This window comes from Phyllostomus discolor, chromosome 9, assembly GCF_004126475.2.
Source record: "Phyllostomus discolor isolate MPI-MPIP mPhyDis1 chromosome 9, mPhyDis1.pri.v3, whole genome shotgun sequence".
Taxonomy (NCBI): Eukaryota; Metazoa; Chordata; class Mammalia; order Chiroptera; family Phyllostomidae; genus Phyllostomus; species Phyllostomus discolor.
In genome coordinates this window covers 28366585-28389458 of record NC_040911.2, presented here as the reverse complement: position 1 = coordinate 28389458, position 22874 = coordinate 28366585, and the positions used below count along the sequence as shown (strand labels likewise).

General features: G+C 41.3%; 1 protein-coding gene across 4 annotated transcripts in view; it reads left to right on the top strand.

Moving 5' to 3' along the window:
* MAPRE2 (microtubule associated protein RP/EB family member 2) overlaps nt 1–22874 on the top strand; it is a 140706-nt gene that overhangs the window by 68859 nt on the left and 48973 nt on the right. For 3 of the 4 annotated variants that reach the window (XM_028523884.2, XM_036009158.1, XM_028523883.2), the window contains one exon: nt 12256–12383. The exons of the other annotated variant lie outside the window; for it this stretch is intronic. In XM_028523884.2, coding sequence (XP_028379685.1) covers nt 12263–12383 — 121 coding nt within the window. In that variant the 5' untranslated portion in view covers nt 12256–12262. The remainder of the gene's footprint in view (nt 1–12255; nt 12384–22874) is intronic. 4 annotated transcript variants of the gene reach the window in all.

Here is a 22874-nt window from a genome sequence, read left to right as displayed (position 1 = left end):
CTCCCTCTCTGAAAGTACATAAATAAAATCTTTTACAAAAATAAAAAGAATCCTGCCTTGGCTGGCATAGCTCAGTGGATTGAGCGCGGGCTGTGAACCAGAGCATCGTAGGTTCGATTCCCAGTCAGGGCACATGCCTGGGTTGCCGCGATGGCCCCCAGCAACCGCACATTGATGTTTCTCTCTATCTCTCTTTCTCCCTCCCTTCCCTCTCTAAACAGAAATAAACAAAATCTTTCTAAATAAATAAATAAAAGAATCCTTAGTTATATACACACATAAAAAATGAGTCACTTCTTATGATATTGTATATCATGCTTATTATTACATTAATTATAACTACAGCTAAATTTGAAATAAAGTGAAATAAATCTTGAGACATTGGTTTAAGTCTGAGGAACCAAAAAAGTTATAATTATACTCAAGTGCTGAATTAAAAATCTAATTTTTAAATGTTTTAAAAGTCTCTAAGTCAGATTAATTCTAGGAGCCCAGAAACTAGATGCTGGGGAAGGGTAGTGAGGCCTGTTACCAAACTTTATCAGGTCGCTCAGCTACTAGGTAATTTTTAACACACACATCTACTCTAGAGCTAACTTGATCCACTCACCCTTCTGAAGACTGCTTTGTCTGTAGTATAATATCTCTAGTTATTTAGCCAAACAGTTTATAAGGTCTTCTCATAAATAATTTTCTGTCCCTTAATCTGTGAGTGCTCATTGATCAGTTGTTATTTTTCTATCTGTTGAGTACTTCTGATGTAAACTTCTGATGTCTATGAGTCCCTTCTTTATTTTTCATTCCAGTAAGCAAATGGTAGGTGAGCCTATTTGTTTAAAAACCACCCAACCGAACAACAACAAAAAACATAAGAAAGGACTCTTCTTCTAATTCAATATACAAGGAAGACAGGACTGGTATCTGGTTGCCAAAACAGGAATACTAGGAAACTAGGGGCGGGGGCAGGAGGATGAACTCCGCTGTGGGGTGGAATTGTAGGAACATAGGGGCATCCCTTCTCTGACTGAAATGAATCATTTCAGCTGGGAAAGGAAGTTTTTGGGACAATGCCCTAGGGAACTGGTGATGAAATAGTGCTCCTAGTTCAGATAACATTTCCCCACTGCTACACCAGTTTGGCTGAACATTACTAATCCTAGCTCAGCTGTAGCTACAGCTGAAATGTCCATTTCCTGTTCTCACAATGTGCGGCCACCTTATATGCAATTTGCAGGGTGCTCTGTGGAGTTGGGGTGTCAGTTGGATGGAGAAGCTGATGACAAGGGATGGAGCACCCTTGTCAACTGAAGTTAATACTTAAGAAGTTGAATGTTATGCTGTTACAGTTTGAAATTGGTCATTTTGGTTTTTATGTCAGTCTGCTATGGGAAGAATTAAGAGCAGATGGCACCAACAGGGCTTGGCGGGCCCCAGGGGGTCAGTGGGTATGGATGTACATTGCCCGTTTTGGAGCCAAATTCACTGGAATGAATTTTAACACTGGCCTGCACTTCCCTCATCCTTTTAGGCTTAACTTTATTGGTCCTTTGATTTCCATTTCCATTTCAAAATGTTCTCATGAGTTTAAAAATGAATTTTACCATAATGCAGACATCGGTGTCTAGCCAAAGACACTGATCTCTAAGAGTGAGATACCAGAAGATTTTCTTTTTTAAGAAATACATTTTTCTAAACACACAGTCAAGATACCAATCTGAAGTCTTTAGTGTTGAAAAAATTATTAGTAATGAACTTGATCTCTGTCCATTTTGACTAACATACCACAATCAGCAAATTGAGAGGCTGAAGTCCAAAATATATAGTAACTGGAAATGTAAAATGTGGCAATTCCTAAAATATTAGCATGGCGTATATGTTACAGCTGGCGTGTTTTTGAGCCAAAAATTATTCCCAGCAATAGACTGAGTAACTAGTCACCCAAATCTCTGCATTTTGGGCTCTTCTTCAGGAAAACTTATGTTTAAAAAAAAATCATCTTGGTTAAAGTGAAAATGTAAAATGAGGCCATGGTAGAACTAAAAAAAGAAAATGGTTTTATTGAAGACCACAATTGTGTCCTCATTTGGAGTTCTTTTTTCTTCCCACTCACTTCCATGACACAATAAAGACCAAGCGCAGAAAGGGAGGTGGTTAAAGGTGGTTAACCGTAGCTAGCATCAGCCCTAGGTCCAAGTGCCAGCTCTCCCACTTAATAGTTGTGACTGGGCGGGTGTCTCTGTATCTTTTCCTACATAATGGCAGAAAAGCAGTAGGTGTCACTTAGCGTTGTTACGAAAACTAAATGAGAAAATGCACGTTAACTACTTAGGCCTATGAAGAAAAGGAGATGCCCACGAGTACCAGGCCGGGTTGATGGTAGCCCTGGAACTAGAAGCCAGTACCCCTGACTTCGAGGTCAGAGCTCTCATAAAACTGAAATGCAGCTGGGAGCTCTGCACATCAGTGCTGGAGACATGAAGAATGGCATGTTTCTCTACTTTTTTTTTAGTTATAGGTGACAAAGTCCTTTTAATTCACTCAACCCTGGTTTATCTTCTCCTAACTCTCTCACACAGCACTAGAGACATATGCTGGCAGTTGCTTACATGGTATGATTTCAGAAACCCTGTGTATTTCCCCTCCACACGTGCATCCATTCAGCATTTATTTATTGTGCTTGCTAATGTGCCAGGCACTGCTCTGGACACAGAAGATACAGTAGTAAACAAAATATGTTCTATAAAATACCTGCCTTCATAGAGCTTACGTTCTGGGGACAGGGAATAGTAGACAGACGATAAGTAAGATAGTTACAGATGGTGTTAGTATCTCCCACAGTGATGTGGGAGTAACTGGAGGAGACCACTTCTGGGGATGAGCAGAGAGCGCTTGCTGAGGAGTTGACATGTGAGCCCAACCTGAAGCATGAGATGCAGTCACTGGTGCCAAGTGCCGGGAACTAAGGATTAACTTTGACACTGTTATCCTTCATTTGTTTTTTTGTTTTGTTTTGTTTTTTGTTTTTTGTAGTGAGAAGGTTTAGAAAAGGTAGACCAGTGAAGGTGCTAAGTACCTGAAGGATGAACCAGTACTACCAAGAGCACAAAATAGCCCAGCCCAGAGCCAGGAGGTGGGGAGCACTCTCAACAAAATTTCCCACCTTCCCATGTGGCCTAGCGGTGGCATGCTCATTCAGCTGCCACGCTTCTGCTATATTTCATGCGCCCAGCTTTATGCCTGGTGGACTGACTGCATGAGTGCCACCACTCATTGTGGTGGCGGCAGCACTCTTGCCCTGAGAGAGTGACCCGTGGTCATGGGGGAAGTCCGGGGGAGGCTCAGGGCCTAACTGGAAATGACTTGGGGTCATGGGAGAGAGCTAAGGTCTGGGTGAGAGGGAACAGGGGGGAGAAGGGCTGGGAAAGTAAACAGAAGGCATATGGTCAAGAAGTCGATGTACTGGGAGCCAAGTTGGTGCCCGAGGAGACCAGCCAAGCCCTGTGGCATGGGAATGAGCTCTGGGTCGTTGAAATTATTTTCAGAGCATGGATACCAAGCCAGCCACTCACTGTTTGAAACAGATGGGCATTTAGGCAAATATAATCAGCTATAATCTGCTGCATTTTTGACCATACGAAGAAACGTATGCCCATTTTGTGTATTTTTATGTGTTCATGTCCTTAGTCTTTTACTTTTATTATATGCAGCTGAGTTTCATTCATGTCACTGAACATTATGAATGCCACAAAGAACATTTTTTAGAATTCCAAAATTTCTCCATTCCTTGGATAAGTGCCAAGTTTCCAAGTCATTTCAGGGCCATAGCTATTGACTTGTTACTTCTGAGTTTTAAAAAACCAAAACCTACGTATGCTGCTTGAAGTTGCATTTCTGTTGCATTTACTTACAATGTTGTAGGTAGTCAAGGTAAGGAGCCACTTGCTGAATAGTAACTGGTGGGTTAACACCAATAGTGTCAAAGCTGTTAAAATGGGGGAAGATTTTTAAGGCTGGTTATGGAACCTTGCAGGCAGTTGGAGAAATCTGTGTGTCTTAATCATACTCCCTTTTAAAAATAGTACTTGGAATACTTGGTGGTATGGCAAGGAAGGGCTTCATGTCTCCATTTTAGAGTAACAGTTAATGGCAAAAGAGATGGGCACCCTGAAAAAGAGCATTGTCTTCTGTTCATTCCCTTGGGGAGGTGGCAGTTACTCGCTGAGGTTAGGGCTTCTGCTTTCAGACTGAAGTGGAATGTTGTGCCATAATAAAAGCATCATCATCAAGCAGCGAACGGCAATGAAGAGCACAGTGGTCGTTGCAGTGGTAGGCTGCCTAGGACAGCCTGGAATGAGAAGCAGGCAGCTCTGCCCTCTGATGCAACTCATGCTACTCATGTTCTATCCAGTGTTCCTCTGCGCAGCTTAGTACTAAAGTTCTTCATGTTGGTTTTCTTTACTAGATCTAAATATGTGAATAGTCTAATTTTGAGTGAAACATAGCCTTATTTCAATATCTGTGCTTTAATAAAATACATGTATTTTATAACTGGGGGCATGTGCTGGCGGTTGTCCGCTAGCCTTCTCTGAAGTTGGTACTGCACTCAGACCTCTGCTCCCTAGGGGCCGTCCCCTGGTCCCCCTGGCTGCGGCAACTCTCCGGGGAGGGTGGCGCCCCGGGCGGGGAGTGGTCTTGCACTGTCTAGTCCCGAAACAGAGTCAAAGGCCCTGTAAAAAGAAAACAGATGCGCGTCCCCCCTGAGCGGCGCAAGAATGCTGTTACTGCCTGAAGACAGTAAGGGACTTCAGTTCCTGCGCCCACCCGCCGCCAGCCGCAGACTCCGTGCACACGTCGGTGCTCCCGTGAGGTCCGCGAAAGCCTTAGTGCCCAATTTTAAATGAAACTCAGTACAGTTTCTCTGTCTCTCCAGGGAGATTGCATCTAGTCAAGGTTGGTCCGTCCCAGACACGTACCCTCTTAGACCTCCGCTTTGCCCCATCCTGATCTCCCTCCTCAGTCTCCCTGCCCTCACATTGCAGATCACTAATAAAGAGAAAGTGATGAGAATTATCTGGAGATATTCTTTCCTTGGTGAAATGTTTAAATCCTACCCCTCGCAGTATTGAATCTAGAGAATGAATTATTCACAGCTGAAAAGCAGGGAAGTTTCTGGTTTGGGGACACATTGACACTGCACTCCTTACTGATGCCCAGTTCATTCTGGGGACAGCCACAGGGGGTTTCGAGTCAGCCTTTTGTTAGGAGGGAGCCAGGAAGGAGGCACTCAGGCAGAATCTGTTTGTGTTGTTACAAGGCTTTTCAGAGGAAAACCCGGCACTTTAAGGGAATGTCTCCTGTGGGATCGAACCCCCCCGCCCCAGTCCCCAGGTTGATGACATACGTTCTAGTGCAGACGTGGTCTTTGAGAACAGCTTTTGGGATTTTTCTTTGGTTCAGTATTTAATCTGTGGGCATAAATGTAATTTTTTCCTTCAAAATATTTGCAGGCTATTTTAGAAAGAGGTCACTTGTAAGACAAGGAAATATTATGTCAACGATTGGCTAAATCTCTTTCTAAATGCTTCACCATAATATTTGTGACTACTTAGAAGTGTTTGCAGCATGGCTATTTCTGCTAGAATGGCAAAATTCTGACTAAAAAGCTATGGTTACACGTGTGTTTTAAATCATGCATTTCCCTGTAGGAACAGGCCAACCTTGAGAATCCTAAAAACTTGAACCAAAGATCACCCTGTGAGATGGGAATTAAAGGTGAGGTCTTAACCTGGACCAAGTGTAAATTCAGTGATTGGTAGGAAAAGGGGGCTTCTGAGACACTTCGAAAGGACCTATAGCGCCTATCAGCAAGACATGGCTTCCTATGAAACACCAGTATTTTTAAACGTTACTCATGAAACAATTTGGGTTGTAGATTACTGTAGGGGCTACAGAAATCCTTATGTGCCCAAGGTCAAGAAATATGTTTGCAGGTGAAAGAAAAATACCATTATTATTTGTACCTCTTTTTCAGTCTGTCCTTTGTTTTCACTTATTTGAAACTGGGTGAAAGGTGGATTATTTTTCCCAGAGATGGAGGAACATGTTGAAAGCAGAAATTGTTACACGAGAAGAAAGACAGTCATCCCTGTAGGTATAGTTGTCAGCTGCCAGTGTGAGATGTGTGAATGGAGGATGTTGGCATAGAATAGGCGGAATTTTCAGAATATTTTATATCAGCTATTTTCAGCCAATGTGCTGCAAGAATTTTTAAAACATATGCAATACCTGACTATTTAGTCAGGGGTATTGACCTCTTTTCCCTTAGATTGTCACATTTAAAAAAATGACAATAGCCAACACAGCAATCGCTGTCCAGTGTGAATGAATCAAACTTATACTTGGTTGCTTCCCCCCCCCATATCTGCAAAAATATTTTTTGGTGTGCTGCAGAATTTTAGTAATTAGTTTATGTGTGCCATGGGTTGAAAAAGGTTGGACGTTCCCGTTTTATATCGAAGGTGAAGTTTCCCGTTGCATATAGATTCCTTTAGGGAGTAACATAAAGAAGGTAACTCAAGTCAGGAACGGCTTTTAAAGGTTCAACTTCAAAATAGGTTCGGGGTAAATCTGAGCCAAACGGAGCTTCCTTACAGACAGTAGACCACAACTTATGCAGGGCTGTTCTTCTGCAGATGGTCGTGTCTAAACTTGGGAAGCCTGGCAAACTCAGGCGTTAGTTGTGAAAAAAAAAATCAAAATGAAAATAGGTTCCACATGCCTCATTCCCAGAATTAATTTCTCAAACCCTGCTCCTTACATCCACACACCCAAAGCAAGACCAAAGCCAGGATCCTAGGACACCTGGCCTGTTGTGAGCCTCCCCGGATAAAAAAAAAAATGCTACATTTTCCTCCAAAAGAAGTGATCAAAGTGTGAAAGGAGGAAATGAGGAAAAGTGGCCTCCTCCCTCCTCAAGCACACCCCCCACCCCCACAAGTGTGGCTGTGATCTATTTGTAAGGGCTAGGGTGGGGCAGAAACACTAAATGAATTACATAAGAAATAATTTCATTTAATGGCTGCACATAATGCTAGCTAGGACATTTTACATATTTGTCAGATTTTGAAGAGACATTCTTCTGGAATAATTCACCAACCTTGCGAAATCTGTTCTTGGACAGAATTGTAGATTATTTTGTAATTAATTGGTCTGGGGGCCCATGACTGGTAAGGTGGCAGAATTCATATTTTGGTTTCCACAGTTTGGGGCTTGCCAAGCCTCTGTCCAGGCTTTACTCAGTAGGTTAACTCAGGCACCAGTCACGTAAAATTCCTTTTGTTTCAGGAGGCTGACATCGGCATGGCTGAGCAGCTGCTGCAGAGCATAAACTTGCCATGCCTCTGTCCACACCACCGGACATTGAGTTCAGGGCAAATTCAACACACTGGCCCTGAGGCTGAGGTGGTTCTTCTGCAGTCACGTGGGTCAGTGGTCACTATGCACAGACATGCCCAAACAGTGACTTTGCCTGTGGGAGGGATGAAGAGCTTTTTTTCTTTCTCTCTTCTGTTCACAAAAAATATGTATGTTGCCAGCTTTTCAAAAAGGCATTCAAACGTTCACAAAAACAGTATATAACTATATTGTGATTACTGATTTATTTTCAAGTAGAAGCAATGGATGCAGATTCATTTTAAAATAAAATTGAAATGCCATATCAAGATATAGTGACCCACAGACTGGGATGCTAGGAAGTAGTCCCTTGTCTGTTACCATCGGTGCTACCGTGCTCACCAGGCTTTGAACACGTAACGATCTGGGTGAGAATCTGGCCGAAAGCCACAAACTGTAGTAGGACAGTGCTTCAACTTCCTTTTTTTCTTTGCAAGGATGGCACAGAGAGAAATGCCTGTCCCAGAGACCAGATGGCAGGATCACCTAAGAATAAACTGCTGTTTTTGTGTAAAAAATATGCAGATATCCGAACAAGAGAATAAACCCTGCATGGTGCATTGGCTCTTCATGCTGTAACATTTGATACTACTTTACCTTTCTTAAACATTTGTTTTTCTTGACTGAATTTTTGTAAATTACTCAACAAATTAAAAATTTGATATTTTAAATCATTTTGATTCTTACCTTCCATCGCACTGGCAATCCACATTCGTCAGGAAAGAATATAACTCCTGCCCTGATTCTCTCACGGAATTCTTTCAAGGGCCAAAATGGGAGCATGGGATCACTTTCATTGTAAAATGACAGAGAAACTCCTCGTTACTTACCACACAACATTTCTGAAGAATAAACAGGGACCGGTACCTGTAGCTTTACACTGTAAGGTAGATTGGCACCCAATAAATTATAATGTGAAAACCTGGGGTTTTAGAGGGTGTCCACAGAAGAGCTGTTAAGTACTACTAAGACTATTAAATACTATTGACAAGACTATTAAGTACTCTTGTCATCAGCCCTGAGTTTCATATTTGGACAGATAGAAATTTTCTTCTGTGAACTGTTTTAGTCACCTGGAGAACTGAGGTTTGAATGTATTGGAGTCACACCTGTAGAAAAAGTGGGAGCTGGAGGAAGAGAGAAAAGGTTGGATGGCAGAGCAGGAATGGAATTCTCTTTCCACTTTGGCTGCCACCTGACTTCCTAGCGGCGAGGAAGAGCCCCTCCCCTTCTGCAGAGAGGGAGTCTGGACCCGGAGCTCTTGCACCCAGAATCCCAAGGCATTGCCCATAGGGAACTAAGATAGATTATAAGGGTATTCTAATCAGATGGTAATTAGAAATTAACTGTACTGATTCCATTGCTATTAATTGGAAGTAGGTATGGAAGTCTATTTAATGTGGTGTTTTCTTTTAAGAAATATTCCTGTTTCACCCTTACTCTTCATCTGTCCTCTGTCCTAGTTTTCCCACTGGTCTCTTACTTAGCACATGGTCACTTTTACTCCAGGTGTCTGAGGACGGCAGCTGTGCTGGTTAGAGGGTGATACCATAGAGGTTGGAGTGGTGAGCCTAGTAACTGTTGTGCAGTAAAAACTAAGCGGAGTTTTTCTAAAACAAAAATCAGGTGCTGTTTCACTGTTCATCTGAATGGCCTCCTTGAAGGCAGATAGTACTGCACTTGTCTTCGTGAACTGAAAGTCCACTTACATGTGGGAGGATTGTTGTCCTCGGGTGAGCATTATCCCTGAAGACCTGCAGGAGAATGTGACTCTTTGACAGACCTGCAGCAAACGACTTGCTTCCTTGTTCTAATGGCTTTTTAAAAAGCTGGCATAACCCTTCTACCTGTCCATTTTCGTACGTCTCTTTCTGCTGGGTAGCCACAGAAGAGTTTTACTAACTTGTAGATGGCTTAACTTTAAAACACAGATCAGATTGTCTCTCTCCTACATTGTAAAAGGTTTTATTTTTAATCACCTGGAACAAAAAGTCATCCCCATTTGGTTTGTTGCCGTTTGCACAATCATGGGCCGCAGTGCCTCATCCTCCATCAGTGCATTGCCCAGTAATGCAAACGCTTTCAGCACCGACTGGAGAAGAACCCATTAGAAAAGTGGATCAACTGCCAACTTATGCCAGTATATGAAAATTACATCAGAGGTCCAAAACATTTTAAATTTTGAATTATTTTTAAAGTTTTATGTAATGTATACAGCTGATTAAAAAGTTGAATGGGTAGTAAAAATCAGTGGCTTTGTTTAAAAAATGATAGACTAAAGAAAACAGTTTATTAACCAAAAAATAAGCAGCATTCGATAATGTGGGAAAGCGGTAGTTGTGGTCACATGGTCTGAGATGCAGGACCGAGAGTGTTCTCAGATCTGCAGGGGAAGAGAATTTAGAGATGAGGGTGCTTTTAAGGATGGATGAATGGATGGATGAATATTTACTTATTCTTATGTTTGTTTATTTATTAATCAATTGTTCATTTAGCACTTTAAGTAAAAAACAGATTTTTATTGCTTTCTCCAGAGTTAATAGGAATTCCAAACACAACTATTTAATAAATATGTAGATTTGTACACTAAACCTATAAAACTGTATAGATTGTTCTGTCATATGTAGTCATGCTTAAAAATATTATTTACCTCTGAATACCATTCGCAACTAAAAGGAATAATGAGCCTTTAGAGAAATGACTGGTTTTAGGTCTAAGGCAGGAAATGTACAAGTTGAGCCCGGAACACTTTGTCACACCCGAAAGCACGGACGTTATCGGAGGCTTCCAGGACTTTGTCAAAAGAACTCAGAAGCCATCCTGAGTAAGCCCTCTGCAAGCTCCTAGCAACAAAGACAAACTGCAGTGGATTGAAGCATATCAAACATGCTCAAATCTACTAGTTCATAATTGCACATGAGAAATAAAACCCCACTTGTCACGTTTGGAAAATACTGGGGAGCTACCTCTTCACTTTGAAAACTGGTAAATAAAGGGAAAGAATCAGGTATCCTTTTCTGCCTTTCTTTTATGATTGGTGTCTCAGGGGAGAGTTTCTCTTTGTAGAGTTATTCTAGCTAATAGATCAAGAATAAATTAGATCAAAATAGAATATCACTTCGAAGTCTCTAGAGAATTGTTGAGTCCAGGCAAATGCCACCACTGGCTAATGTATCACAAAAGGAGTCCGTCAGGCCAGAGGGAAGTTCAGACACTGCGTGTGGTCGTCTTTCCACCCCACCCCTCAATTAGAACTGGAGTCAGGTCACAACTTTAGATCAAATCAGCTGTGTATAAAATACAAGGGGCAGAATCACATCGTAAGGTATAAAAATATCGAATCTTTGTCTTGTACACCTGAAACTAATATAACTGATACGATATTGTACACCAACTATACTTAAATTTTCAAAAAATAGTAAAAAAAGAAAAAGCACACAAGGGACAGAGGAATGTGTTAAATCACTCCAACGGGGCGCAGTGAGCAAAACCCAGATTGTGGAAACTCTGCCAGACAACCAACCCAGCTCCTTCCACAACAATAAAAAAAAAATTGCAAGGGAAATATTAGAAATGGAGAAGAAACCTACAAATAAAAGAAGTGTAAAGTACATATCAAAGAATCACAGTATATGAACCTTATTTGAATCCAGATTCAAACAAACTGAAACAAAATTATAAGACATTATAGCACATAATTCGATGATGGTAAGAAACTTTATTTTTAGGTGTGATAATACTGTTATGGTTTGGCTTTTTCAATGTCCTTATCTTTTAGAGACATGCTGAATTATTTATAGATAAAATGATGGGATGCTTGGCATTTACCTCAAAATAATGTGGCTTGGGGACAGACGGAGGACGGGGGGCAGGGAATGCTGATGGAAGTATAAATGAAGCAGGACCAGCCAAGTATCGATAAGCGATGAAGCCAGGAAGTAAACACATCTTAATTGTTGTTCTGTTCTCTCTCCTTTTGCGTGTGTCGGGAAACGGCTGAAGTGAAAGCTCACACGTAAGATGCTGTGTGTACATGATGTAGGGTGTGATACATCCATAGGGCAGAGCTGGGGAGAGGGTAGTAGAAGATACCAGGATTAAGTTCTCGTAAAGCACGTAGAGAACTTTGGATTCTGCTCTGTTGAATGAGCCACCATTAGAGGGCTTTGAACTAAGGAGAGGAAGATCTGATTTATGCCAATGGGATCATTGTGTGTGCTATGATAAGACTGGGTTGTTGGCAGGGGAGGCTGTGAGCTGAAAGAGCATGAAGAGACTTTTGCAAAACACCAGGTTGATGGACATTTGGATCCTACTCAGAAGGTAGAGGCAGCAGGATTTGCTGATGGACTGGATGTATCAGTGGGGGAGAGGGAGGAGGCAAGAATGATAGTGTTTTTAGAAGAGCAGGTGGCTATTGGTAAGCAGTGCAAGTGCTGTGAAATAATGTACAAAGCTAAAAGATTAGTCTAGTGTGCACCGCAACAGACACAAGAACTTTTTAATACCACCCACAGACGTGTAGTGAGACTCCAATAAGGATAAATTAGGAATCCCAGAAACTGCAGAACATTGGGTCCAGTTGAGGGAGATGAAAAATGATGCCGGGTGAACAATACATGCAAGTCAGTATCATGACAGTATGTACAGAATACGGAGAAGGACCAGAAAAAGGGCTCAGCCAAAGCAGGACTTTTACATCCCTTAGAGTTCTGCCTGGGGTCTCCACCTTGAATAGGTGTCTGTTTCTGAGTTAATTTTTGCTTTGTAGACAAATAAACTTGTTTGTTTTTTTGTTTCTAGTTGGGGAATGGCGGTCAATGTGTATTCTACCTCGATAACCCAAGAGACTATGAGCAGACATGACATCATCGCATGGGTTAATGACATAGTATCTTTAAACTACACAAAAGTGGAACAGCTTTGTTCAGGTAAGAGATTATCTTTTAAGTATTTACCTAAATGTTTACTGTCTCTCATGTGGAATGTGATTTCATGAACCACAGGTGATATATTTAGGGTAGGAAAAAAATATACATCAGTATCGATATATACCTCACAGGGAAGCTCAGGTAAAACTAAAGAATGTTTGGGGGAAACTCTTCAAGAACATCTAAGAGCATAGAGCCGTCTCGACGTGTGATTGGAACAGTCTCACTTGAGCCCTGTAAGGCCTCTAACCGGCTTTCCAGCCTCCTCTCCGTCATCCCATCAGCCTCCACACTTTTGCTAAAATACAGATTGGGACTTGCACCTCTCATCCTTAAAAGCCTTGCGGGCTCTGCGTTGTCCTTCTCTTGAGAAAACTCTAACTCTTATGTGGTTCATACGGCCCTTTCTGGTCTGGCTGCAACCCATCTCCTCAGTTTCGTTGTCACGTCTGTCTTCCCTGTGTCTCAGCCCAGCAGGATAATCCTTGTTCCCTGAAGACCCCTTCCCTTTTGCATCCCCTGGCTTTTTCCATGCACCCTTTGCTGAGAAGGTCTCTCCTCTAGCGTTTATGGTAAAATCCCTCCCATTCACACTTTAAAGTCTGACTCAGTTGTGGCCTGCTCCTTCCGTGAAGGGTTCCCTGAAACACCAGGCCTGCCCTTCCAGCATAACCCTTGCCACACTGTGGTAGCAGCTCGAACTCCTCCCCTGAAGGCACCAAGAGTCCTTGAGGACAAGACTGTACTTGAGTTTTATTTTTTTGAATGCCTGCAATGACATCATGCCTTGTATATAAAGTAGGTCTGTAGGGAATGTATATTGAGTAATATTTGTTTAAATAATAAAAAGATTTGACTTCAATGATAAAGTAGGGACATGTTATAAAAACATGCCACTGATAAAGTAACTCATTCATAGATATGTGTATTTATCAAAGGAATAAATAGTCTTCCTTTGGAAACAGGAAGTATTTTCTTCTTGTGAACGAATTGGTAAGAGATTTCCCCTCTGGTTCTGACATGAAAATGGTATTAGAAAACAGAATGTATTACTGGAGTGTATTCATGTGCAATTCCATGAAACGTAATAGGTACAAAGCAGTCATCAGGTTCCTCTGGTGCGTGCTGTTGGCTGGTTTGCTGTCTTCCCGGTGCACTGGGTGTAAAAAGATTTCAGGAGCACAGTCAGAATTTGGAAATTTCGGAAAGCCCCCAGATATGCCTGAGGTGCAGTACCCACCAGTGAACACACTCTCCCTGTGCAGATCCGAACAGACTGAAGGACTGACTTTCCACACTGCCCATACCTCTTCTCTCATGATCATTTTTCCCGCCAGGCAGGCAGTGAGGTTAGCCAGAACCTAGGCATTGCCTCACCCACCACTCCGTGCCCAGGCCTCAAACATGAAGTCCTGTGGTTTGTGAGGTCAAGAGTGGGTGCTAGCTGGCCAGTTTCTTGCCCCCACGGGACAGCCTAGAGGAAAGCTGGCCCAGGCTGCGATGATGCAGCAGGTGCATGTTGTTGGCCTAATGCAGTGGCTCCCACAGCTACTGTCAAACAACCGCTGCCATACCTTACTCAGCCTCAGACTGCCACTCGTCAGATTTTTACTGTGCTGTTCTTGCTGTGCATTCTGGTACCCTCTCTTATTTTATTTTTCATTTGCTCCAAAAAAAAAAAAAAAAGCTGCTCTGTTATTAGCAATCCCTTTGTTAATAGCACATACCACTTTATTGTAACTGATGTAATCTTCCCCACAAAGTGGGTGTGTGTACATGTGGATAAGGAGAATGGGGCTTGGTTATCAAGAAAAAGAGACCCAGGGCAGAAGGGGATAAGGAAGCGAGTCATAGAGAAAATTCCCAGTCATGGTTCTTAAATGTTAAAAGAATCTGCAAGGAGCTTCCTATGCAACACACTTGGAGAGTTTTTGCTAGCAAATGAAAGCAAATCAGAGGTTTCTTTAGATAAATAAAATTTTATGAGTAATATACATAATTTCTTTGCAGATCTTTCAAATTTCTTAAGCCATACTCACCAAAATTTTATGTAGCATTTGTGAAGGATTCTTAAACCACATTTGTGCAGTTATTTTAAAGTAAGCATTGGCGTGCATTTTGCAACCATCCGTAGCTATATTACCAGCAGGTGTGGCTTGAAACCTGTAGAAACAATTTTGATCAGTGCTAAACAGGGAACTTCCATTGGAATAACTGACTGGTTACTGAAGATTACAAGGTGGACAGTTGAGAAGAGTCAAGTTTAGATTAAAGATACTACCTTTCTACTCTGAAATGTGGTTTTTTTCTGGGGGGAAAATGTTTATGTTAGGCTAGGGGTGTCAAATTCATTTTCACCGGGGGCCACATCAGCCTCGCGGTTGCCTTCAAAGGGCCAAATATAATTTCAGCTCCTTAACAGTTAAGGAATAGTTACATTTATACAGTCCTAAAATTATTTTGGCCCTTTGAAGGCAGCCACGAGGCTGATGTGGCCCCTGGTGAAAATGAGTTTGACACCCTTGTATTAGGCAATAATAACTTCTTCAAAGTATAAACTGTGGATGATATGCATTTGTAACCTCCTGAAGAGCTGCTTGAAAATGCAGATTCTTAAGATCCTTGACCTTCTAAGTCAGATATCTCTGGGTGTGAAACCCAAAATCTGCATCATAACAAACACCCCAGTGCTTTGTGCTGCTGCCGAGAGCTTGCAGTGCATTTTTGAGAAAGCCCAAACCACTAAAACTGTAGTTAAATTATCCAAAGCCCTAGCTGGCACAGTTTCCTTATTCATAATTTAGTCTGTGACTTTGGCTTTGTCTTCAGCAATGGCATTTAGCAGGAGAATCCTATCTTTTTATTTATTTATTTATGAATTCATTTATTTATACCTTCATTTGTTCTAGAAAACCCTTAAGGCAGCTAGGACAGTGCTGTTGGAATGAGAAAAAAACACAATTATTGTTGACCTTAGTGATTTACCCTTGTTATACTTAGGAATAGTCAAATTTCTTGGACTGATGCATTTTCTTCAACTTTAATTTTTTTAAATTGAAATGTCTGATTTTATTTTGGTAGTATGCTGTGGGAAAATGTACAGAAAATATCTTCATGTGTTTCAACTGATTTTTTTCTTGTTGTTCAATACAATTATTTCCTTCTCTCTTTCCTAAAGACTTGGGCTTTAATTCTGGCAATCTTCTTTTGGTGGGGGTTTTTTTTTCTATTTGTATTATTTCCTATTTTATTTTTTATTTCCAGCTAAGAGATCTCCCCCCAGCTACTATTAAAACTAATTCAGCTCTTCTTTAGTTCATAAAAAGCTGAAATACTGCTTCACACTTGTGTTCAGAATTTCCTATCTTTATAAAACATCTCGTTTGTTTTTAATGTGAGCATTTTAAAAACTCTTTAAAGGAAAAATGGTGCGAGAAGGTATAGCACTTGGAAATACATTGCAGTAAATTGTAAAACAGTGACTCATTCTTATTTCCCATGATTTTATCCCAAGGATATAACCTTATGAAAATTTTTGAACATTAAATCTGAGTCATATAATCATATATGTATTTGGTTTGCATTCAGTTTCGTTTCTTGTGAAAAGCAAGTTCGAGCAAAAAAAACCAGTGGGCTGTATAAACGGAGGGCAGACTGTCAGTGGGTGTGAGTACTGCCTGTAATGCAGGGGTATACACTCACTGAAACCTGTTCGGAAATGAGTGATATTTGTAGATTCTCCGTGGTGGAATGGGGGGCTTAAACCATGTAATATATTAGATTGGCTCTGCTTAAAAATACTTTGTTTTAGTTTAATTGTTTATAAAATTTATAGGGCTTTTGGCAGGGTGAGATGTTTTGTTTTTACTTTCGTGCCAGCTCCAGCCAGTTTACTAGATATTTTACAAGGTATTCAAGAGGGAGATTGGACAGCTGGGTGCTAAAACTCCCTGAAAGCAGCTTTAGCACGTTGAGATGGTTTTGGAGATGATAGAAAAGGTCATGGGTTATAGGGGGAGGAGGAACAAAAAGAAATGGGAACAAGGAAGTGTGAGGGGAACAGAAGAAACATATCATTTTCTTTTCCTTTTCACCCCTCACCCCCTGCCCTCACCAGCTTCTCTGTGATGGCCCTTTTTCTGCATCCAGCCCTCTTTCCTGGGCTGGATCCAAGCAGCAGAGCCATTGGGTCCACTGCCGGGTCACTGCACCTGACTAGTGATCCCCCCACCCCTCAGAAGGCCAGTGCTGGCTGCCCTTTCTGTGTGTGCAGCCTGCCCCTCCTCCTTCCCCTGCACCCCCCACCCCTCCCCCACCCCTGCCCCGCCTGGGCAGACTTCGGAGTCACACAAGTGTGATGCAATCAATGCACACGTCAGGTGGGCACTGCCTGGCTCTGTCACCGTGCTGGTTAACAGCTCAGTCATTTTCCTCAGCATGTTAGTATTTTACTAACGTGTCATTTGAATTAAAATATTTTTTAGGTGGAAAGTTAGCTTTTTTCTTGACTATCTTAGAAAGAAAAAAAGACAGGAAAAGGATCAGGATTTGATTCCATTTCAGCTTATGCTTCTCCTAATTGTTTCAGGCCTTGTCTGGGATCACATTGCTGGTATTCTTCTAGAAAAACTTCTGGATCTCACTGATCATGTTGCCGTCATTGTAGTCACATTTACAATTCTGGGTCCCTGATTGCACCCCTGCAGGATTTGGGCTTTACAGTAATGCTGTGAGAGCCACCAAGGGGTAGCTGTCTGTCGCCATGCCCAGGGCTTGTAGCCCGGGCCCAGGGCCCAGAGAGCATTCTTTGTGGCCACTTTTGATTGCAGGCTGGGCTTGTTAAATAGGTTGATCCCGTCCTAGTGTGGTGTCCCTTCTGCCTTCTTTCTTCTGTCTGCAGAGACCTCTGTCAGGAGGACAGGTTAGTGATGAAATCAGCTCAGAGTCTAAATTTAGTGGACCTCTCCTTAGCTCTCTTGAACTGAAACCAAGTAAGGATATTTCATCAGTATCTGTAAGCTCAGGAGCTTACGTAGCTAGCTTTATAAAATCATAGATTGTTATTTGCTGCAAGAAAGTTAAGTCATCTTGGATTGTGTTACTATTGTTAGAGATGTAATCATAATGGAATGATACTGGAATTTCATTTGTTTGTGAGGTATTGTGTAGACAGGTGGGGGTTTTTTTGTTTATTTTTTTGCTGATAGTTTTCCTCTAATTTTAAAATAAGTTTACTTAGTCTTAGCATACCATCTAATTGCAGAGCAAGGGGGCAAAAATTGACTTGGACAAGGTGGGGAGGGTGGGGTCTAGCCTCAGGTTCAGTTGTGGCAGTAGTCAGTATACTCTGGTGTCTCAACTGATGTGCTAGTTCAAAGGGAGTTTATCCCTGGCTGGGTGGCTCAGTTGGTTAGAGCATCATCCCATGCACCAAAAAGGTCATGGGTTCGATCCCTAGTCAGGGCACATATCTAGGTTGTGGGTTCAGTCCCTGCTTAGGGTGCTAAAGGGGCACAACCGATGGATATTTCTCACATCGATGTTTCTCTCTGTCCCTTTCTCTCTCTCTCTCTAAAATCAATAAACATATCCTTGGGTGAGGATTTAAAAGAGAGGGTTATTTTTTGAGCAGTATATAGAATACAGTAACTTTTTCTTCTAAATTTCTTTATTTGCAGTATCTTGATATGTTATAGCTAAAACTAAACAAATTGGTGTTTTTTTTTAACTGTATTTTTGTAATGCTAAATACCATTGGGGAAAAGTATATGTGCATTCACTCTCACTTATCAAACTGCCACTAAAAGTTTTTTTCATATATGTATGTGATGATATATCTTTCAAAGCAGTCATGTCTTTATCTAGCTCATTACTATTCAGTTATGATAATCAACTTAGTTTTATTGAACACACATATTTTGGGGCCTTCTTTGAGCTAGGCCTTGGGGACCCAGATAAATAAGACTGGTTATTGTCCTCTAAGAGCTTGACACAGCAGGGTACTCTCCTGCAGAAGACTAGAGGCCACACTGTGGGAAGTGCCATTTTGTAAGAACTTTGAGCATACCAAGGGGTGGGGGGCGGGGGACACAGGAGCCTGTGGAGAAGGACCTTCATTCAGATTCCTGGGAGTGGCTGGGTGCTGCTTGGGTGACTTAGAAGGGCCATAGTTTGGGAAACACCTCAGAATTCCTCCGTCTTGAGTCAGATGGGGTGACAGTACTTGGGATACCGTGTGTTTTGTTAGGTACAGCCCTTAAATGCATGAAGCATGTTGTCTTCGCTAAGAGAAATGTAGAGTGTTTCCTGATGATCTCATCGTATGACTATGTGAAAATCGTTTTTACTCTATTTGAAGCAACTATGCATACATATGGGATATGCTCAGGGAACTATATAGAATTTCTCATTTCTTGGGGGAAATGCAGTACATGATGACATGTTATCAAAAACTTAAACTAATGATTGTCTTTGAGAATTCTCAATAAGATCACAAAAGTTTAATTGTAGGAATTTGTACAAAGCAATACCCTTAGTTAAGTGCTAGACTTTCATCTCTTATTTATTTTCCTTTAACTAGAAAAATTCTCAGTCTTTAGGGTTCTTAGTAAGTATATTACTAACTTACAAACTTTCTATCATGCAATTCCTTGGGTTCCGGTTTATTTTTTTTTCTAATCTACTATAGTAAGACTGATGAGTTTTCCCCGCTCAAAACCCGTGAATGGTTAGTAGTTGTGAGTCAAGAGATGAGAACTGTTTTGTCCCACGGGCAGGTCATCAAAACAAGGCTATGGCAAGGCCATGTGATGAGAGCTATATGGATGAGAGTCTGGGGCTTAGAATAATGAAGGGACCTCTGAAGCCCTAGTGTTGGCTGCGTCAGCTCTGCTGCCTGGGGGCCAACTGCCTGAGGAAGTGGCCCCAGGGAATCCCTGTGAGCATCGAGGAGATGGCCTTGGAGCCCAAGGAAGTGATGCATTTCAGACTCATTTGTAATTCATTATTCCAGTGTCGGAAACCTTTGGAGCCCCTGCTCTTCTGATTTTGTCTTTATGATAAGATGCTCACTTTTAAAGCATGGGATGGTATGTTTATTTTGAAGTCATTCACCAAGATATGTAGAAACCAGTTATCTTCACAAGAAAAAATGTATATTCCAACATATTGTAAGTTATTTTGATTTTTTCTAAAGATGTCAGTTACTTTACATGATGGATATGTTCCCAATAAAACATTATTTTGCATTAGTATTGCTGTTTTTTCTTTCCCTTTTCCTCTTTTCAGTTTTAATCATCTAAAGACTTTAACCGGAGGAGTATAAAAATGGGAAGAGATGGTCATTTCCTTTTATAAATGAATTTGTGATTACTTAAGCACCTCATATGTTTATCTGGGGAAAGGCTTAAGAACTGGAGAAGCCGGCAAATGTTTTTCAATGGATAAACTGAAGGATCGGAGGAATGTGTTCATACCCTTCCTATGTTAGTGGGAGGCCAAGCACCTCATTTTAAGTCTTTGATTCTCTGCCCTTTGAATCTCAAACATGCGTTTTAGAAATTCATATTTCATATCTGAAACAATCCTGTTAAATCCTATTGAGTTTTAAAGCTCTGATTATTTGAACCAGGCATAATGATGTCATAATACTGCAACTTTTACATATCTGTCTTTGCCATTTTCAGTGTGCTTTTATGTGTAGTATTCATTTAGTTCTTATAACAACCCTGTGCAGAAGATGAATAGGAGCTTATTTCTATGTTATGTGGGGATAAAAGCTCAGAGAAGCCAAGTCACAGGTGTCGCTAGAATGGGAATCTCCTTGGATCACATCCTGTGTCGTCCTTGCTCTGTGTCTGGTAGCTGTGGGTTTGGTAGAATAGAGGGCACACCGTGTGTGTGTGTGTGTGTGTGTGTGTGTGTGTGTGTGTCTGATTTGGTCCATGTCCATTTGTCAGGAGCCCATTGGACAGCGCCTCTAAGGACAGAGGTGTCAAAAAAGAAGGTCATGTCACCCCTTTCAATTACATTCTAGTTGAAAAAAGGGGACATACCTGGTAATTTTGCTAAAGACAAGGGTGGGACCCAATGGTACCATCATCATCAAGAACTTTTTTTTTAAACCAATGGGGTAGCAAGCCACTAATATAAAAACACAGGCATTCCTCCCAGTCTTATAAAATTCTTCCTGGTTCCACCTAGCCACACCTAGGTGGGGTGGGGAGAGAGCCTCACCTTCTCTGCTTGTTCTCCTTGCCTCCTCTCCTCTTCTAGCTCTTTCCCTCCAAGCACGACAAGGTGGCTCTAAGGTTTCGCCACCTGCCTTTTAATAGCTATTCAGCTCTCTCAGAATAAGGTCTGGTGAGTGAAGCAAGATAACGTCTCCTTATAAGAAGTGCACATACACACATGTGTGCCTGATCCCCCAGCGGAATCCCAAGAATGTGGCCCTTTCCTCATGTTGAACCCAGGCTTGCTTTAAAAAGTTGTCCCTGGCAGGACTTCACAACCTCATTTCCTTCTTTCTGTGCTATTGAGAAAAATAGAACATCTTCTAGAATAGCTTTGTAACAAGCTTGGTCCCCCATAGGATTTATGCCTGGAGATATCACTGTTTTCCGTGTATTTAATTTAGTTCAGTAAACCCGTATTGCAGTAGCTGTCCTAAGAGTCTCCATCAGTACTTCTCCAACTCTTTAATATGAAGGTTGGTATTTTCTTAGTCTCACATAGAGGGACATGCTAATGGAACGTTTAAGATTAATCGCCCATTTTCCATCCAGTTCTGTCCCCTTATTCCCGTATGTGTTTCCCAACTCCAGCCAGGTGGCAGTTAGTTCCTAACCCTTTTCCATATAAAAATTTTAGAGCGGCTGGTGTTTCATAGTCACGGTAGACACTGTGCTAGCACAGTAGAAAGATAAATTGGACACTTTTTAAGACCCTTAAAAAGTTGCTCACCAATCAACTAAGAGAGATAGCTAATTAAAACATAAGTCATACACCTGTTGGGTTCCCTTAGTCATTGTAGTGATTAATTCTGTGCTAGGAACAGAAAAACTTCATAGACAAGGTGATGTTTAGGCTAAACTTAAAGAAGGAGAATTTCTATCCAAGTGTAAAAGGTGGCAAAGGGACACATTAGGCAGAAAATGCCTGAGCAAGGCAGAGAGAAGGTATGTTTTGCACATACACGCATGCGCAAAACTTGGAAACACGTATTAGGATATGAGGCAGCAGAAGAGGGACAGTCAGGTTTCAGGTAGTAAATGCTGTAGCGTTCAAAGAAAGGGAAGACTACTTCAGTTTAGAAAAGCTTATCTTAGCCTTGCTTGGGTCTTTGGACAAGCATCCATGCAGATTTGATGGATGGTCAGTAAATACTTATAAAATGGAACTTAATTGAAATGCTGTTCAAACGAAGAGAGGATTCGGGCCATGTAAAGGAAGATAGAAATATTGAGTAAAGGTACCACTTAGTTATTGATTTGATGTTCCAGCATGTTTTATATATTCCTGAAGTCAGCCAATATTAATATATTGAGTGCCTACAGTGTGTCAGATGGTGGGCTAGGATCTGAGGATACAGCTATTTACAAAAATAATGCAGATCATGCCCAGTAGAACCCATTCTTTTACTACCAAAGTTCTCCTTGATGCATTTGTATCCAGAGCATTCAAGTCCCCCCGCCCCCCTCCAGCTCAGCTTACCCAAGTACAGAGCAAGGGTGGAACAAGGTCATTGGATAAAGTAGACATCCAGCCTGGCTCACCACAGACAGCATGTAACGCTAGCGGGCGCCTATGCATGGGAATATCTGAAACATTAGTAGGCCATCCAGTTTCTGCGCCACTAAGGTGATAAGCCAAGTATCTGCTCTTCGTCAAAGGAAAACATTTTGTTTCTGGCTCATTTCTTTTCTGAATTGTGTTTTTAAGTTTATAGTTTATCTGCTGCCATGTAGACACTATTAAAAAAAAAGGAAGTGTCAGAAGTCACTGTCAAATGCTTGGGCATGTTAGAATCGCATAGCTGGAAACAGAAGAATTGAACTGCTTGGCAACTCTTAAAATAACCATCACTCTGCAGGTTGGGTTTTTCTACCCTGTCATCATTACGTAATCCTGGCAGACGGCAGGTTCCCTCTCTTTTTCTTCTCTCTGCTCCAAGGGTTTGTTCTTACCCAAGTATTAACACTCATAAGCTTTTATGACCAAATTATTTGACAGTAAGAAGCATGTAAGTGTGAAACTCATGCCAACACAATTTCCTGCAGTTTCTCAACATTCTCCTTAAGGAGGATCATTTTCTACCTTTATTTCTTCCCAGTTACATTTGGATGACAATTCATGAAAGAACTTGAGAAAACTGAAGAGCCAAATTTTAATGAAAGCATGTATGTCAATTTTAAAATTACACATAATTGTGTTTAAATCCACCGTTTAAAAAAAACTCCTGTCCTGCTTTCTTTTTCTTTTTAACTAAAATTA